The sequence below is a fragment of the Lathyrus oleraceus genome, chromosome 5, assembly GCF_024323335.1.
Source record: "Lathyrus oleraceus cultivar Zhongwan6 chromosome 5, CAAS_Psat_ZW6_1.0, whole genome shotgun sequence".
NCBI lineage: Eukaryota > Viridiplantae > Streptophyta > Magnoliopsida > Fabales > Fabaceae > Lathyrus > Lathyrus oleraceus.
This window is the reverse complement of record NC_066583.1, coordinates 526,077,145-526,093,259: the sequence shown is the minus strand read 5'-3', so window position 1 is coordinate 526,093,259 and position 16,115 is coordinate 526,077,145. Positions and strand designations below refer to the sequence as shown.

Here is a 16,115-nt window from a genome sequence, read left to right as displayed (position 1 = left end):
TCCATGAGTACAACTAGGGGGCGCTTGTTTGATCTACTTTTACTCGAAGTTATCAGAGGGATGTATGTGGAAGACGAAGCAGGTCACGGGCATCATCACACTAATGACAGTAATATTTTTTTGTCTTTTAGTGTTTGTGTTTCATTTTCATTACATTTTTGTAACACTCTTACTGATGATTCGTGTGTTCCAACACTTTTTAGGCTTGAATCCTCCAACACTTCTGACGCTTCTTTGACTGTTCGTGTGTATCGAATTATATTAAGGATATAGAACGTGCTTCTGCATTTGCCCCGCTCAGAGGGAACCAGACAATAAAGTCTTTCAGAGTGTATCTTGACAACTTGCCCCACACGGAGTACCATAGCTGAGAGCGACTGAAGCTATGTCGGCGGGTACATAATGTGGTTCTTCAGTGTGTCACATCCGTATATGGTGGTAGCTGCTCTAGGGGATCCACCAAGGTCAGCTCATTAGAAGATACTAGAGGAGGAGCAAGCACAATTAGATCATGCTCATGATGTCTTGCCTAGATGTCGCTGTATTATAGAGATTGCGCAGACAGACATTGACAACGGTATCTTCCTTGATGGGTCTAAGGTGGGGCATGTCCTAGATTCCATTATGACAGAGGCACGAGATGCACTGATGTCGGAGATAGCGTCGAAGGACGGGGCTGGAGGAGGCCGATGAGATGTAATATGGCATATACAGTAGTATATAATATTTGTATTTTGGATTTAATGTCGATTTTATTTTATTTTGACTTATTTCTACTTTATTGTGTATTTCAACTTCATTGTGTATGAGTTGATGATTTATTTTGACCATATGGATTTATATATGTCATTTTTTGCATATCGATTGTGTGGTTTAATGCTCATCACATAACATGGTCCTTAACATTTATAAATCATCATTTTCATCTGAATCACCATAAAAATAACATAACTTGCATTGTTCTTATAGGTTACAAAGATGCATATCTGTAAATCTAGAACAATAAACGTGTAAAATTGACCTTTTAGAGAGGGATGTAGAAGATATGGTTTAAATATTTCAAAGATGCATCTTCGGATCAGTTAAGATTTTGATTTAAGATAAGATCCTTTCAGATATACATCTCTAGAATATGAGAGACATTTTGAATTTTTTATAGGATGTTTTTCCATCTCATAGGGTGTGGGATAAGAAATTAAAGTTTAAAAAGTTTGATTTTGCAAAAATAACACAAATTCACTTCTAAATTCTAATCTCAATTGTTCCACGTTATAGTCATTATTAATGATGACGATTTCAGGGTTTTCAACTTTTAAAAAAAATAATTTTTATAATATGATATATTTTTATTTAAAATATTTTTATAAACAATTTTATTTTAAAAAATCTATAAATAAAAATTTAGTTTAAATGGTTATTTATAAAAATATTATTTGATGAATTCCACTTTCCAATAATCATTTTAAATTTTCAAAATTTAAAAAATTACTTAAATTTAAAATTATTTAAAATAACATTTTATATAAATTATTTTTGAGAAATATTTTTTAAATATGTAATTTTAATTATATTTTGATCCAATTTTTTTTATAACATTATTAGTTTATAAGTATTAACAATTTAAATACAAAGAAATATTACAATGAGAAATCGAACCATAACCAATAATTCACCTTTGTTTAGCTCAATTTTCAAAATTTACGCATTATATATTGTTTTATAGATTTAAGATATCTTACATATATTAATCAATTTTTTTTTATTGATTATGGTATTTGATGAAATTTTCTTTCTATTTATATTTTTGAATTTTTTTAAAAGATTGATCGAGCATTTCCAACTATTATTTCGTAAGTTTTTTTATGGGTTATATTTTACATCCCTAATTTTTTTTCTCGTTTCTTTTTTATTTAATAAATTATCTTTATTAAAAAAATTAAAAGTTAATCTTTTAATGTATATAAACTAAATTTAAACAAATTAAAAGTTAATCTTTTAATGTATAAACACTAAATGTAAAAAAACTTTTAGTATTTTCTAAAATAATATCATAAAAATTCTTTTTGAATATACAATTAAATATCTATTTTTCTAAGGTTAAAACAAACATACTCACAACTAAATTTTTTAAACATTATAAAATAAAAGAAAAAAAGTTCACTTTAAAATAAAAAATTAAAAGTTAATTTTAGTTAAAATAAAAAATGTAACTAAATCTAAATTTTAAAAAAATATTTTTCAAAAATTAAAAAAGAGATAAAAATCAAAACTAAAACTAAACTAATTCATTTTATCAATACTAAAAATATATTCAACCTCTTTATATACACAGTTTCTAGTACTTATATTTGTAGTATCTAACTTCAACATAACAATTTCTTTTCCTTAAACTTTTCCCCAAACATGTATATATAAGTGAGAAACCTTAAACTTATTTTAGACACTTCTAACTATAAGCTAAAACTATTCAAAACTCACCTTAATCCAAACATGAAATTTATGATGTTTGAGCTAACTAACATTCTTAAGTTTACCGTTTGTTGAGAATCACGTGTTGTGCCACAACATAAAATTCTTGGTCTCATGGTTGAAACACTTTGCTTCTTTGTTTTATTTGCAAATCTTGTTCTTCTTCTTTCACTACATTCAATTCAAACTCAATTCTTATACTTGTTACTAACCATGGAAGTATCAATATCAACATCAACATCTACATCTTTCCATGATTTTCTCTACCGTATGCGACATCCTTCCTCGCTCGACCTCGTCCGAGCCATTAAAAGGTAATCAACCAAAATACATTTTTTGTTTGTATAATTCGTTCAACTCTATTACTGTACTGTACTAGAGACTAATTCTCGAGTGAGAATAAAAACATGATCAATTTTATTTCGTGTAAGTTATAATTAACTTTGTTTTGTTTTATTTTATGTGTTTTGTGCTAATTATTACTTGAAATTATTTTTTATTAGCTTTATAGTATCATTTTCATTTTATCAACCAAAACCTGAAAATGATGGGAAAAGAGTTCAAGACTTCTTTTCATCCATGGAAGTTTCAATTAGAAATCATCCACTTTGGGCAACTGCTACTGAACAAGACATTGATTGTGCCATGGAGGTATTTTTTTTCTTCTAATAAAATAGATGTCACGTCGCAGGTTCAAATCCGCAATCCTGTATCTAATGTTCTTACGAAGATGATCTAATATCCATATTTTAATTACAAATTAATGTGTCATTTTTTTTTATATTCTGAATGCAATTTAATTTATAATATCCGCAGGGTTTAGAAAAATATATAATGACTAAATTATTCTCTCGGACATTTTGTACTTCTCTTGAAGAAGCAAAGGTTAACCATGAAATCTCAGAAAAAATAAAGTTGCTTCAAACCTTTCTCAAGCCTCAACATTTGGATATTCAACCAGTTCTTCATAATGAATCCTCATGGCTGGTATGCTATGCCTCATCATCATCATCATGCATTATTAATATCTACGAATAACGGCACGGACACGGATGCTAGAAACGACACTAACACATCCATTAATAATAATTAAAAAAAAGTTAAACATAATCACATATGTCTGTGTCGTGTGTTCTGTATTGTGTTGGAGACTGATATAGATTAATTTCATTTTTTTATGGTATTTATAGCTTGCGGAGAAGGAATTGCAGAAAATGAATGCATTCAAAGCTCCACAAGAGAAGCTTTCAAGCATAATGAATTGTTGTAGGGTTATCAACAATTTGTTGCTCAATGATGCAATGTCTGAGCATGTTCCAGCTGGAGCTGACGATTTTCTCCCTCTGCTTATATATGTTACCATCAAGGCAAGGCAAGCCCCTTTTGGTAATAATACATATATTCAATTGTCCAATATAGTTTTAATCCGATTAATTTGATCATAGGTCCGAGGTTTTGATCTTTGACCCAATTTTTAAAACATTGAATTTAACTCTGTTTAAACGATAATATAAAAAAAATTAAACGAGCATACTTGCATCGCAGAAGAATAGAATGAGGACAGTCAAATATAGTAGCGCATGCAACCTTAAAACTCTGACACGCCCCACAGAAAATGTGATCAAAGCAGGACGGACCTGACAAACACATACATTGGACACTAAAAGTTAAAATTTACAAAAATCGATGCCTTCATGGTCAACATCTATGCCCATAAAAAAACGGGTCGGAACAAGGCTGACATAGTAGATGTGCGGACTTAAAACCTAGAACCAACCCGTGAATAAAAGATGACAAATCGGGCATATGTCTGACCAACCGGAACCATTTAGCCAGTTCTAGTAACAACCCTTTGATTTTTTATACTAATTTCTTTTTCCTTTTGTAATTTTCAGGCCAATCCTCCAATGTTACATTCAAACCTGAAATTCATCAAGTTGTATAGAAGACAAACAAAACTCATCTCTGAAGCTGAATATTATTTCACAAATCTTGTCTCAGCCAAAACATTTATAATTGACTTGAATGCCAAATCCCTCTCCATGGATGAAATCAAATTTGAAGAGTGCATGCAAGAAGCCAAATTGGCCAACAAACTCACAAATGAATCACACTCTACATGTCAAATGAAACATCAAGAGAAGAATGATTGCATGTTGTCAATTAAAATGCACAACAAAGTTTTAGGTAGCTGGTTGATTTATTATTTTCTTGTATAGTTTTTACTCTTGTGACAATCACTTTTAAAACTACTTTGCAGATTTTGATGTTTTGCAAGATGGATCAAATTATCCATACATGGAAGCAAAGAGCAAAGATCTAGAAATGGAAGATGTGGATATATTGTTACATCATTACAAGGATTTGGTTTCTAAGCATACAAGGCTATGCAAAGCTATCAATTGTCTTCCGGTGTTGGAGAAAGAGTCATTGCTTCGTCAGATAGAAATGCATGGAAACAGCACAAACACAAATGATCAAACCACATCACAATAAGTTATTAGAATCAAGTAAGATTGTGTTTTTTTGTGGAATAGTTTAGTGGCTGAAATTCACTTTTTAAATATAAACAAATAGGATATCGCAGGTTCGGGTGCATCACTGTTTCTGATGTCTTTTTCCAATTATCAAATGAGCTGGTTTGATAGAACAATTGTATTTTTAATCAAATTTCATTGGTGAAGAAGCTTTGCATAGAAATAGCTAGACCATTTTCATTAAGCTTAATAATGTAAAACAAAACATATTGAAAAACCACTTTCTTACAAATAATTGAATGTGTTTGAATTCTAACATAATAGTGAATTGTTGTTAGCACCTCTCTTTTTCTACTACAACACCATGCCTCAAACTTTTTTTTCTTTCAAAATTTAATTATTGGGCGATATACAATATTTAGGTGATACAATTCTCGATCAATGCTCATTTCTAACAACAAAATTTCTTAATGCATTCTATATGATTTTTAGCACCACGCAAAAATACTAAAATGTCCTACAGTTTTCGAAAATGCATCTCTGGACGCACCCAATACACATCAACATAGTCTATTCTGAGTGATGCCCTATAGATTGAGTTTTTTTAATACCGGAGATGCATCTCCGATATATTTTCATAGATATATTTCCGAAATGTTTACACACCAGCAGCAGAAGCATACAATAAAAACATACATAATTTGACAAAATAAAGTTATCATTCATAACATAAAATTGACATTAGATAGATGATTTTAACGTAAAATGTAATATTACACTTCAATATTCAGGTAGACGGTTCAACATCTTCATAATATCTTCCACCGATCTTGAAATCGCTGCTTCCAATTTGAGTGGAGCTTTTGTTTCGAAACGGAAAAATGTATTCCACTAGCCCTTACATCTGCATGTATCTTGAGCTTAAAGTTGGTGAACTCAATCTTCCCTATGTTGTCAATGACAGTGAACGTCACAATTCTTCGATTGTCTTGAGCTTTCACCCAGAAGTCGCGCTGATATGGATACCTCAGACAGTCTCTATCATAGACTTGTTAGCAAAAAGGTTTAGTAACAATCAGAATTTCATTCACATTTATAGTTTTATGTAACCATTATCAATCATCCACTTGAGACTCCAATGGTTATACTGACATTTATAGCTCCAATAAGCCCATCCAAATGTTGCATCAGAATACACTTCTACTTGTGCTTCTGCATACCTTTGGTACTCTTCTTTAGACGCATTTTTTATGCTCCATTCTCCTATACACCAAAAGGATAAACCATTAACAAAACCATCAATTTATACGCCTAATTTTTCGACTAGGATTTCGTTTTTACCGACAAAACTAAGAGCGTTTGTTGAAGAGACACCGCTCAAATCCGAGGCTCTTTCGTTTCTTATGATGTCAATATTTTGTTGAACATTCATGTTATCGAACCTGTCTGAATACAGATTATAGTAATGCACATCAAGGACCACTTTGTTGAAGCCATTAACAAATGACAGAAGAACTTTCGAATCCGCATCTAATGGATTCGACATGATCACATAAGCATTCGGGCTGTATTTCCTCACAGCGTCATAAGCTTCCTTGTAATACTTCTTCAAGCTATCAAGATTCACACCTTGTGGCTCATTCATCACCTCTATTCCTCCTAAACTTTCTCTATTACCATATCTGTCAACAAATTCATTTTCAAGTATAATGAGGCCATAACATCATATATAGTTGGAATTCAAGACTAGTTTATTTCATTTCGATTAAGCATATACTAAATGAACGATATATAAACATATCAGTGTCTCTGTGATTTAACTAACGACTGACTCCTTGTATCGAAAGTCTGAGATACAAAACCTTTTTGCCAAGAATTCTATGACAGAGACTGTTTGAGGTATGTAAGAATCACCCCATTCGGTATATCCATCTCTTGTTCCGCTATGATCATTACCATTTTGAGAACCTTCAACAGCATGCAAGTCCACAATTATATTACCCTAAATGTTTCCCAACCAGAAGCCGAACCGCGGTTTGCGACAATAACATCTCCTCCCCCATTTTCGGCACTAAGATATGTTTGAAACTTTGTGGACAAAAGTTGTACTTGAGTTCCATCCTAAAATCATCATACATAAACAAAGTTGTCCATTTCAATGTATTAATGTTTTAACTATATAAGAGTGATACAAACATACCAAGAGATCTTTGTTGAGAATTCCATCAAAGAGAGAAGGTAGCATCCACCCTTCAACCAGAAGCCAGTTTCCAAGATTCACAGCTTTGTATGGAGGATGATTTTGTGCAAACAAATTAGAGTATGGACATGAGAGACATAAAGTTAGTAGAAAGCACAAATATTTGTTTCGATATTCCATTTTTGAATTAGCTTGTAACTAAGGGTTTATATATATTGGAGTTATGTGTGGTTTTGAATTTTCTATCTTTTAGAAAAAGTTTGTAATGACTTTGACTAGACTTTGTGTGAAGAAATGAATGCTCGACCAAGTCATGGCTCTTTAGTAATTCGTAAGGGCCCATGATATACTACTTTGTAAGTAAGGTAGAAGTTGCATGAAGACTTGGACTTGACTTTGTATCAACATATGAATGCTTGAGCAAGTCAAATATAAATTTAAAGTGTTTTTTATCGATGTATTCTGGATTAGACTATGTGAGACTTTATCGACATGTATACTTTTATAGTTTTAATCTCCTTTTTGATTTACAATATCATGAGACTTTTTCAACAAATATATTTTTAACTAACGCGGACAATACTTATCTTGATTGATAGTGATACATGATACATCAACTTATATTGTTTAAAGAGACTATCATAGTTCAAAAACCTATTATTCTCTATCATAAAAACTAAAGTTATTTAAACTACATTCTTCAAGAATTTTACATTGTCTTCTCTAACAATCATATTTCAAAATAACTATCGTAATCCACTAGAATAATAATAAATTTGATTAGAATAAACTCTTCTACCACCGACGTAATCTCATAACACAGTTTGTGCCAATGTCAATCGATGGCCATGCATGCACTAATCAGCTAAAAATAACTCTTCTTTTTATTCATGCCAACTGAAATGTTACGGGGACATACTTCTCAATTTTTATAAAATATCATCATCTCCCGGTGTAAGACATATATTTCTAACATTTGACTCAGTATTTTTCCGACATTACTTCATCGTGACACTTATAATTTAAATACACAATTTTTTCACATTTTCAACTTCTCAAAAGTATTTCATTTTTTATTCACATTGGGCCTTCCTCTGTCTACCAATATTGAATTGGATGAAGGTATATTATCCTTGCTTTTCAATCTTTTTTCTATATAAATAATTTTACCAACAATTTTTTCAATGCAATTTTTTCAATGATCAAAATTTCTTTTTCATATTTCAAAACAAGTTTAACATGCTCATAAGAAGATGGAAGAGACCGTGTGTGTCTCAATTATTCGTATTCATAATGAATTTTGATTTAAATAGTTTCTAATTCAGAAATAATACGACTGATGAGTTGACTGAAATAATAAGATACTTTCTATTTTTGTCTATACACAAATTATAAAATTTCTCCTTCAACAATACTTGATTTGAGTTTCTCTTTCAATTTCTTCCAAAATACTTTGGCTAGAAATACATCAAGAACATTCACATGATATTCTTAGTCAAAGACGTGTAAGCTCTCAAATCTAGTTTCTCCCACTTCTCATGAATCATATTGTAAATATTTTCTTTAAATATCTTGTGTAATTCTAATTGTATTAACACATCTTTTACTATGAATTTATACTAAATGAAAACTGTTACAACACATAGATTACACTCATCCACTCCTCTACCTTAATATATTTACACTCTACTATCAACTATTTTAATTGTCCCTCACAACACTCTAACCAAGACCGTCTTTGAGGGTGTGTAGGGCGCACTACCGCATAGGATCTCAATTTTTTCATGATTAAACCGTAATTAAATAGAGTCTCATAAATCTTTGTCATTGTTAAAATTTGGTTAAATAGAGCCTCTAATTATTTTTGTCATGTTTGAACAATGACTAACCTACACAGAGTCTACAAAAACTTGAGACGGCTCTGACTCGAGAGAGAGAGAGAGAGAGAGAGAGAGAGAGAGAGAGAGAGAGAGAGAGAGAGAGAGAGAGAGAGAGAGAGAGAGAGAGAGAGAGAGAGAGAGAGAGAGAGAGAGAGAGAGGAGAGAGAGAGAGAGAGAGAGAGAGAGAGAGAGAGAGAGAGAGAGAGAAGAGAGAGAGAGAGAGAGAGAGAGAGGAGAGAGAGAGAGAGAGAGAGAGAGAGAGAGAGAGAGAGAGAGAGAGAGAGAGAGAGAGAGAGAGAGAGAGAGAGAGAGAGAGAGAGAGAGAGAGAGAGAGAGAGAGAGAGAGAGGATAAATATTTTTTTATTGATGTGACATACCTTTTAGGTTGAATTGAAGACAATTACAAGAAAATCAATGCAAAATATATGTTTGACCAGAACTAAGAGAGCAATTCAGTTTGGTTTTAAGAAATTAGGATAACATTTACCATTAAAATCTGGAAGTGGCAACAAAGCAAGGAGGGTTAGAATGGAATTTTCTAGGACATTCAATTTTCTTCTATTATAGATTCTAGTTGTATCTTTGTTTGTATATGGCGAGTAGTTAGTTCTTGTACTCACTTATCTCTTTTTCTTTTATCTATATATCTTTAACCATTAACAAAAAAACATTGAGACAAAATGTGACAAATACACATGTTCTTAAACAAATCTAACATCATAAAAACAAAAACTAAACCGACGTATATATTTTAACATAAAATGCAATAATAATTTTATCACACAAAAACTCAAACATTTCTTATTAAAACAATCATATTAAACCACAGCAGTCTAAAACCCTAATCACTCTAATTTCCAATAAACAAAAGCAAAACAAAGCTCACTCACTCAACTTCAAAACAAAGAAAACATTGATGCACCCTTAAATCAACTTATACTTATGCTCCTCAATGGTTCTTCTGCTGTTAAATCTGAATTCAGCTTTTCTGTTGTTAATTCTGAAACCGGCGTTTCTGCTGATATTTCTGCCCTTGGTTTGTATACAGATCTAAGAAAGTTATACGCAAGTGCTCCAGCTACAGCTCCAACAATTGGACCAACTACATATATCCATAAACCATTGTAAATATGCACCACAATTGCAGGTCCAATACTTCTTGCTGGATTCATAGATGCACCTGAAACAGGTCCAGCTATAAAAAGATTCAACGTTATCGTCATTCCAACCGCAATACTCGCTGAATCATCCACCGCTCTATCGTCTGTTGTAACAGCTGAAATAACAAACATTAACAGAAAACTGATAATGAATTCCATAGCTAAAGATTGACCACTTGATCCAACCGGCACAGTTCCAAAATAAGATTTTGGTGTAATATCAAACATTAAAGATAATGTTAAACTCGCAAGTGTTGAACCGAGTAACTCAGCAGCAATGTAAAGTGGAGCTTCGATGATTTTGATTCTGCGAAAGATGGCCCAGGTTATCGTCACCGCGGGGTTGAAGAGTCCTCCGGAGATATGGCCAACAGAATAACACATAACGGTTACAATCAAACCCCAAGTGATACATATCCCTGGAAATGTTATGGAGCCATAGATTTTGTCCACTGCTACAACTCCACACCCTGCAAATACAAGAAAATATGTTCCAATAACTTCTGCTATAACCTTCTGTATTAAGGTTATAGCACGGTTGGATGAACAACAAAGTTTCAAGATGGAATGGTTTCCTTGATGTATGATTGCCATTGATATGGATGTTAGTTTCTTAACTCACATGTAATGTATATATATCAGTGGTAAGATACAGCAAGTGTCCAAACTAAATTAAATTATTGTAAAAGCTGTCTGTATGAAAACAAAATAGAAAATTTGGAGATAAGGTGATATGTGCTGACTATTCTGCTAGCATTCATTATAACTATTTTTTCACAATTATTGTTTAAAGAAGATACTTTGGTTTTGTGTGAAGGTAGTTTTTTTTTTTCTGACTTTAGTTTTATTTAATTCAAATGATAGATATTTTGTCTCATGTAATAGAATTGTACATTATGTAAAATAGATGGTTAATGTTATGTATTTTGTTAGTTAATAAAGTAATGATAGTGGTTATTTAATTATATGTAAAATAACTTATTAATGATATATACATTTTTTTAGTTTATATATATATATATATATATATATATATATATATATATATATATATATATATATATATATATATATATATATATATATATATTTAAAAAATATTGAAAAATATATATATATTATTCACCATATAAATCTTTGATGACAAATTTTGATTTAGGATACTATGTCAAAATACCATTATTCTATAAACATCACTAAAATGAGCTTTTCATTTTATTTCACTGCATTTTAGGAGCAAATTTAGAATTATAATTAATGAATATTTATGTATATGTAGATTTAAAAAAATAAATAATGTATCGACCCAGAAAATACACTAATATTTATATTAAATAGTGTTCATTGGATTTATACAATGAACGTTATTTTAAAAAAAAATATTATTTATAGAAACAAAATACTTTTTAAAATTATTTTATAATACAAATATAAATATAAGGTTGTGTCATTAATTAATTTCATCATTGCATTAACTATACAAATGTAGATTGTTTACCATTTATTTGCCTTATAATTTATTAACTATTTTTTCTATTTCATTAATCAATAAAAAATAAAAATATTAATCATTTTCATATATTAAATTATAAAATATCTTAACCAATCTTTATATTCTATTAATCAATTTTATTTTCTTACCATGAAAACTCACTAACCAAATTATGATATGTATTAACCAATCCTATACATATCATTAACCATAATTGATTTATTAAGACTTTATTTTTTAATGTTCGGGTACTCAATAACTAAGTATGATATATATATATTTAATTTTATTTTTTATATTTAATGTCAAGACACATTAACCAAGCTATATATTGTATTACTCAGGTTTTTATACACTATTAATCAAAGTTATTTTGAATAGTGAAAAAAATGAAGACAAATCAAAATTGTGAAGGTTATTGTTCATCATATTCGTGAACACTACATACAATTTAGGTATAAGAATTTAGTGTGAAAATAGCATTTAAAAGAAAAAACAAATGTAATAAATACTTAATCTATTACAAATTTATAAGACGAGATAAGTCAATCTCAAATCCATAGAAAAAGCAATAAAGATAAAATTTTACAATTAAAGAGTAAAATATCACAAAACTTTGGAAAAATAAAATAAAATGCTTAGATACAGTTTTGGTCTCTCTAGTTTGAACATTTTAAATAATGAATTCTCATGTTACAAAATCAGTTATTTTGATCCTTAATTTTGATGGTCTTGGAATTTTTATGGTCTTATGTTACTTTTGTGTATGTGTCCTCCTCATTTATGAGGTGGCACAGTTATGGTGGCATCATGTCAGCATTTTTTTTTTTTTTTTTAATAATTATATTTAAATTTAAATGCACTTTTAATCATATTCTTTTTGAAAAAATTATTTATTTTAATTAAATTTATTTATTTAAAAATATTTTTTGATACTAATTAATTTAAATTTTAAAAGAAATTAAAATCGGACTTTTGGTCCATGCCTCATTTAGAATATTTCGAAACCACATCAAGACAATAGTGTCAGTTTATGTGAGATATATAAAGACTAATATTATTCAAGAAAAAATAATGTGCAACTCTACAATGAATTATAGCAACACAATACATGCATTGATATGAAATCATTAAATGCACAATAGAGCAATATGAAAGTCTCTTCTATAAGAAGAAAATAATACTATAAACCAACGTAAATGTTTCATCTCATAGGTCAATGTGCCCCCGAAACATGAGTTATATAAATGTGTTGCAATAGAATTATTAATTTTAAAATTTTCAATATAATCTCACATCGTTTTTGTTAGACTTATATTTAGTGTTTATATAATTTATTCAAATTATTTCTATTGACTACTTGTGAATTGAAGAAAAATTAAAAATAATTAGGCCTTAAATCCATATAATCATCTTTTAAAACTTATATTAATAAATTTCTTAACAAACATATTAATTAAAAATAATATTAATAAATAAATTATTATTAATTAAAAGACATAATTTAATTAAAAAATATTAATAAATAAATAATTTAGTCATCAATATCATGTCAAGTAAAATTTGTATCCTAATCATCACTTTCATTTAGGCAAAATTGAAGGGGACAACAAAAATTTAAAGATTATCAAAATTTAGGGATCAGAATAACTAATTTTATAATAGGGGATCAATAATTTAAATTGTCCAATTTAGGAGGACCAAAAATACATTTATGACAAAATAAAACTAACATATACTCAAATTAATAAGAAGCTTGTATGCATAGCTAAGGACACGACTCGTTTTGGTTCTTTAAATGAATCCTACTAAATTTTTTAATTATAGATATATTTTTCTAAGAGAAACATGTGAACTAATAAAAAATTTATCTTAATAGAAATAAGAAGAGGATTCCTCAACCTACTAGTAGAAAGTATATTACAGCTTTGTTGAGAATATATCAAATATAAGTAGAATGGATAATAGTTCCGTAATAAATTAATTTGACATGTCACTTTTTAACTTTGAGTGAAAAAACAAAGATACATATAAAAATGTTTAGGGATGAAGTAAAAATTCCTCTATTAATTATAGTGTGAAAAGAAACAAAGATCCTTTATGAGATTTGGACAAGATGTGCAAAGAGAGGTAAAAGGTAAAAGTTGAAGATAGTAATTGTGATGTGAAGAGTTATTCTTTGTGGTATTGATGTTAGCTTTTTCTGTATAAACGTACTATTGTCATACTAGAGCAGTTAATGGGGCCAAAGTTTTGACATTGGTCTGAATACAAGGGTGGCAGTTTGCATTATATTCTTAATTACTTTTGAGGAAGAATCATGTAAACAAAAGTGTTAAGAATATTGTTTAAATAACTTATACATTTTTTTTTGTAAAAGTTTGTACAAATCAAACATTTTATGTGAAATTTACCGATTTTTTTATTAATTAAATAATAAAAAGTTAAAAATATATTTAACTAAACAACTCTTAAAAGTTTTAATATAATATTAATTTGTATTTTTTTAATTAAGAAACAGTTTTTTCAATTTTTTTAATATAATAATATTATTTTTAATTGTATTATTTAATTTATATTATTTTCATATTCTCTAATCTATATCTTTCATTTCACTATAATAGTAATATTAAATACAGATATTTAATAAAAATAATTTTGCAAAATAACAAATTTTCAGCTCCATTTATGAGTTTAAAATATACACTAAGAAGTTTGGTAGATACATTAAATGTGAATTCCACTAAATATAAGACCAACCAAATTCCTTAATATGTTTGTCTCTTTCTCATAAATGAGATTCTCCATTTATTTTAGAAATTGGGAAGATATTTGTTTGTACTTGAGTTGTTAAATGAGGTTGTCCATTTATTTTAGAAATAAAGATATTAGAAAATATAAAATACTTATAGTTTATTCTTCATCAATAAAAAATATAAATAGAGATTACAATTTCATATTTTAAAAAATATATATATTAGGACAATATTATTATAATAAAAAAGACTGAATATAAAAAAGAAATAAATTTAGAATTTATCATATAAGATAACTCCAACACTCTCAAGTTCTGCATAGATAATTATCGTACATAAATGGGTCTAATCAAATTTTTGATGAGAATGTTTGCAGAATGTTGACATGAATTTACAAATGGCAGACATATGAGACTGACATCTAATTTCTCTTTTATAAATAACGATTAATCTCAATATATTTGATTTTGTCATGTTAAAATAGATTATGAGCTTTGGTGATTGTTGTCATACCATCAAAAGAATAATTTCAACGGAAGTTCAAACTTTACTTTTGGCATATGCACTACTTTTTGCTACCATTCTTTTGAATATTGTATCGATGTTTTGTGTAATCTTGCATCTTGAAAACGTAGAAAATTAATAGTTATAACAAAAAGTAATACAAATGTCGAATTTAGAGCAAGTGTTTCAAATAAAGAAAACTAGAACGACCTAATCATAAATGTCATAACCTACGTTGCCATCATTACTTTAAGCAAAAAGATTCAAAGTTAGAAATTATTTGTTTGGAAGGTTGTAGTTATTCATCTCCAAAGTTCAAGTAATAAAGTAGTCAACTCTCCTTAGCATTGTCAATCGTCTTCCCCGAGTTCAAATCCTGAAATATACAATGAGTACGAAAAAAATTAGTTTGAAAACGTTTCTCTTGAGCTAACTTACTAAATGGAATCAGACTACACGAAATATTGGGACATAAAGGATATATGTAAGGGTTGGCATAGGAGACAACACAACTGAGCCTCTACCTACCATGGTTGAAAAAGAGTCATATGCTACTTTTATATTAGTTTTACTTGTATAGGGACTATATGAAGACAAAAATATAGATTTACCAATCATATGATCATTAACACCTCAATCTACTACCCAAGTATGATTGAGACTAACACTAAAAAATTGTACCTTTTGAGCTATATACTATGAATGAGTTGACTTGAGAAGTTTTAATAGTTTTCCTATTTGTTCCAAAGGGAATATAAGTTGAGTTGAGGATGACTTCAGCCTTTGATAAGAAGTACTAGCTTGAGGTGCAGGACCCTCATGATCACCTTTCTTCTTCAAATTAATAGGTTTTCAATTAAGCTTTTAGCATGTTTCACGAGTATGTCATGCACGCTTGTAACGATCATACCATTGTTTGCCTGACTTCCTACCATTTACAGATTGCTACCGTCGAGTAGGATCCACCACCATTAAGTTGGGTCGGGTCATAAAACAGGTAGTACCATTTCAATCTATAATGGTGAATATTCTTGTACAAGTCATTGTAGTATAGTGGTGAATATTCCCACAAGTCGTTGTAGTGTAGTGGTAAGTATTCCCACGAGTTATGGAAATATTTACACTAGCATCATAATATTAATAAGGGTTTTCGACAATAGTCTATCTCATTTAAGT

The 16,115-nt window shown here is 29.4% G+C and overlaps 2 protein-coding genes and 1 pseudogene across 2 annotated transcripts; 1 reads left to right on the top strand and 2 right to left on the bottom strand.

The window, feature by feature from the left end:
- Positions 1-2,682: 2,682 nt before the first annotated feature.
- On the top strand, positions 2,683-5,055 carry LOC127083005 (vacuolar protein sorting-associated protein 9A). The gene is made up of 6 exons (XM_051023239.1): positions 2,683-2,783; positions 2,973-3,120; positions 3,286-3,456; positions 3,660-3,845; positions 4,365-4,656; positions 4,730-5,055. Exons 1-6 carry the CDS (start codon positions 2,683-2,685, stop codon positions 4,963-4,965), a joined length of 1,134 nt encoding a protein of 377 aa, XP_050879196.1. The 3' UTR covers positions 4,966-5,055.
- Positions 5,056-5,675: 620 nt separating this feature from the next.
- On the bottom strand, positions 5,676-7,353 carry LOC127086059 (probable glucan 1,3-beta-glucosidase A; annotated as a pseudogene).
- Positions 7,354-9,783: 2,430 nt separating this feature from the next.
- LOC127086058 (probable aquaporin NIP-type) lies at positions 9,784-10,879 on the bottom strand. Its single transcript, XM_051026742.1, has one exon. The coding sequence runs from the start codon at positions 10,779-10,781 to the stop codon at positions 9,957-9,959; it is 825 nt and encodes a 274-aa protein (XP_050882699.1). The 5' UTR covers positions 10,782-10,879; the 3' UTR covers positions 9,784-9,956.
- Between the last annotated feature and the right edge of the window lie 5,236 nt (positions 10,880-16,115).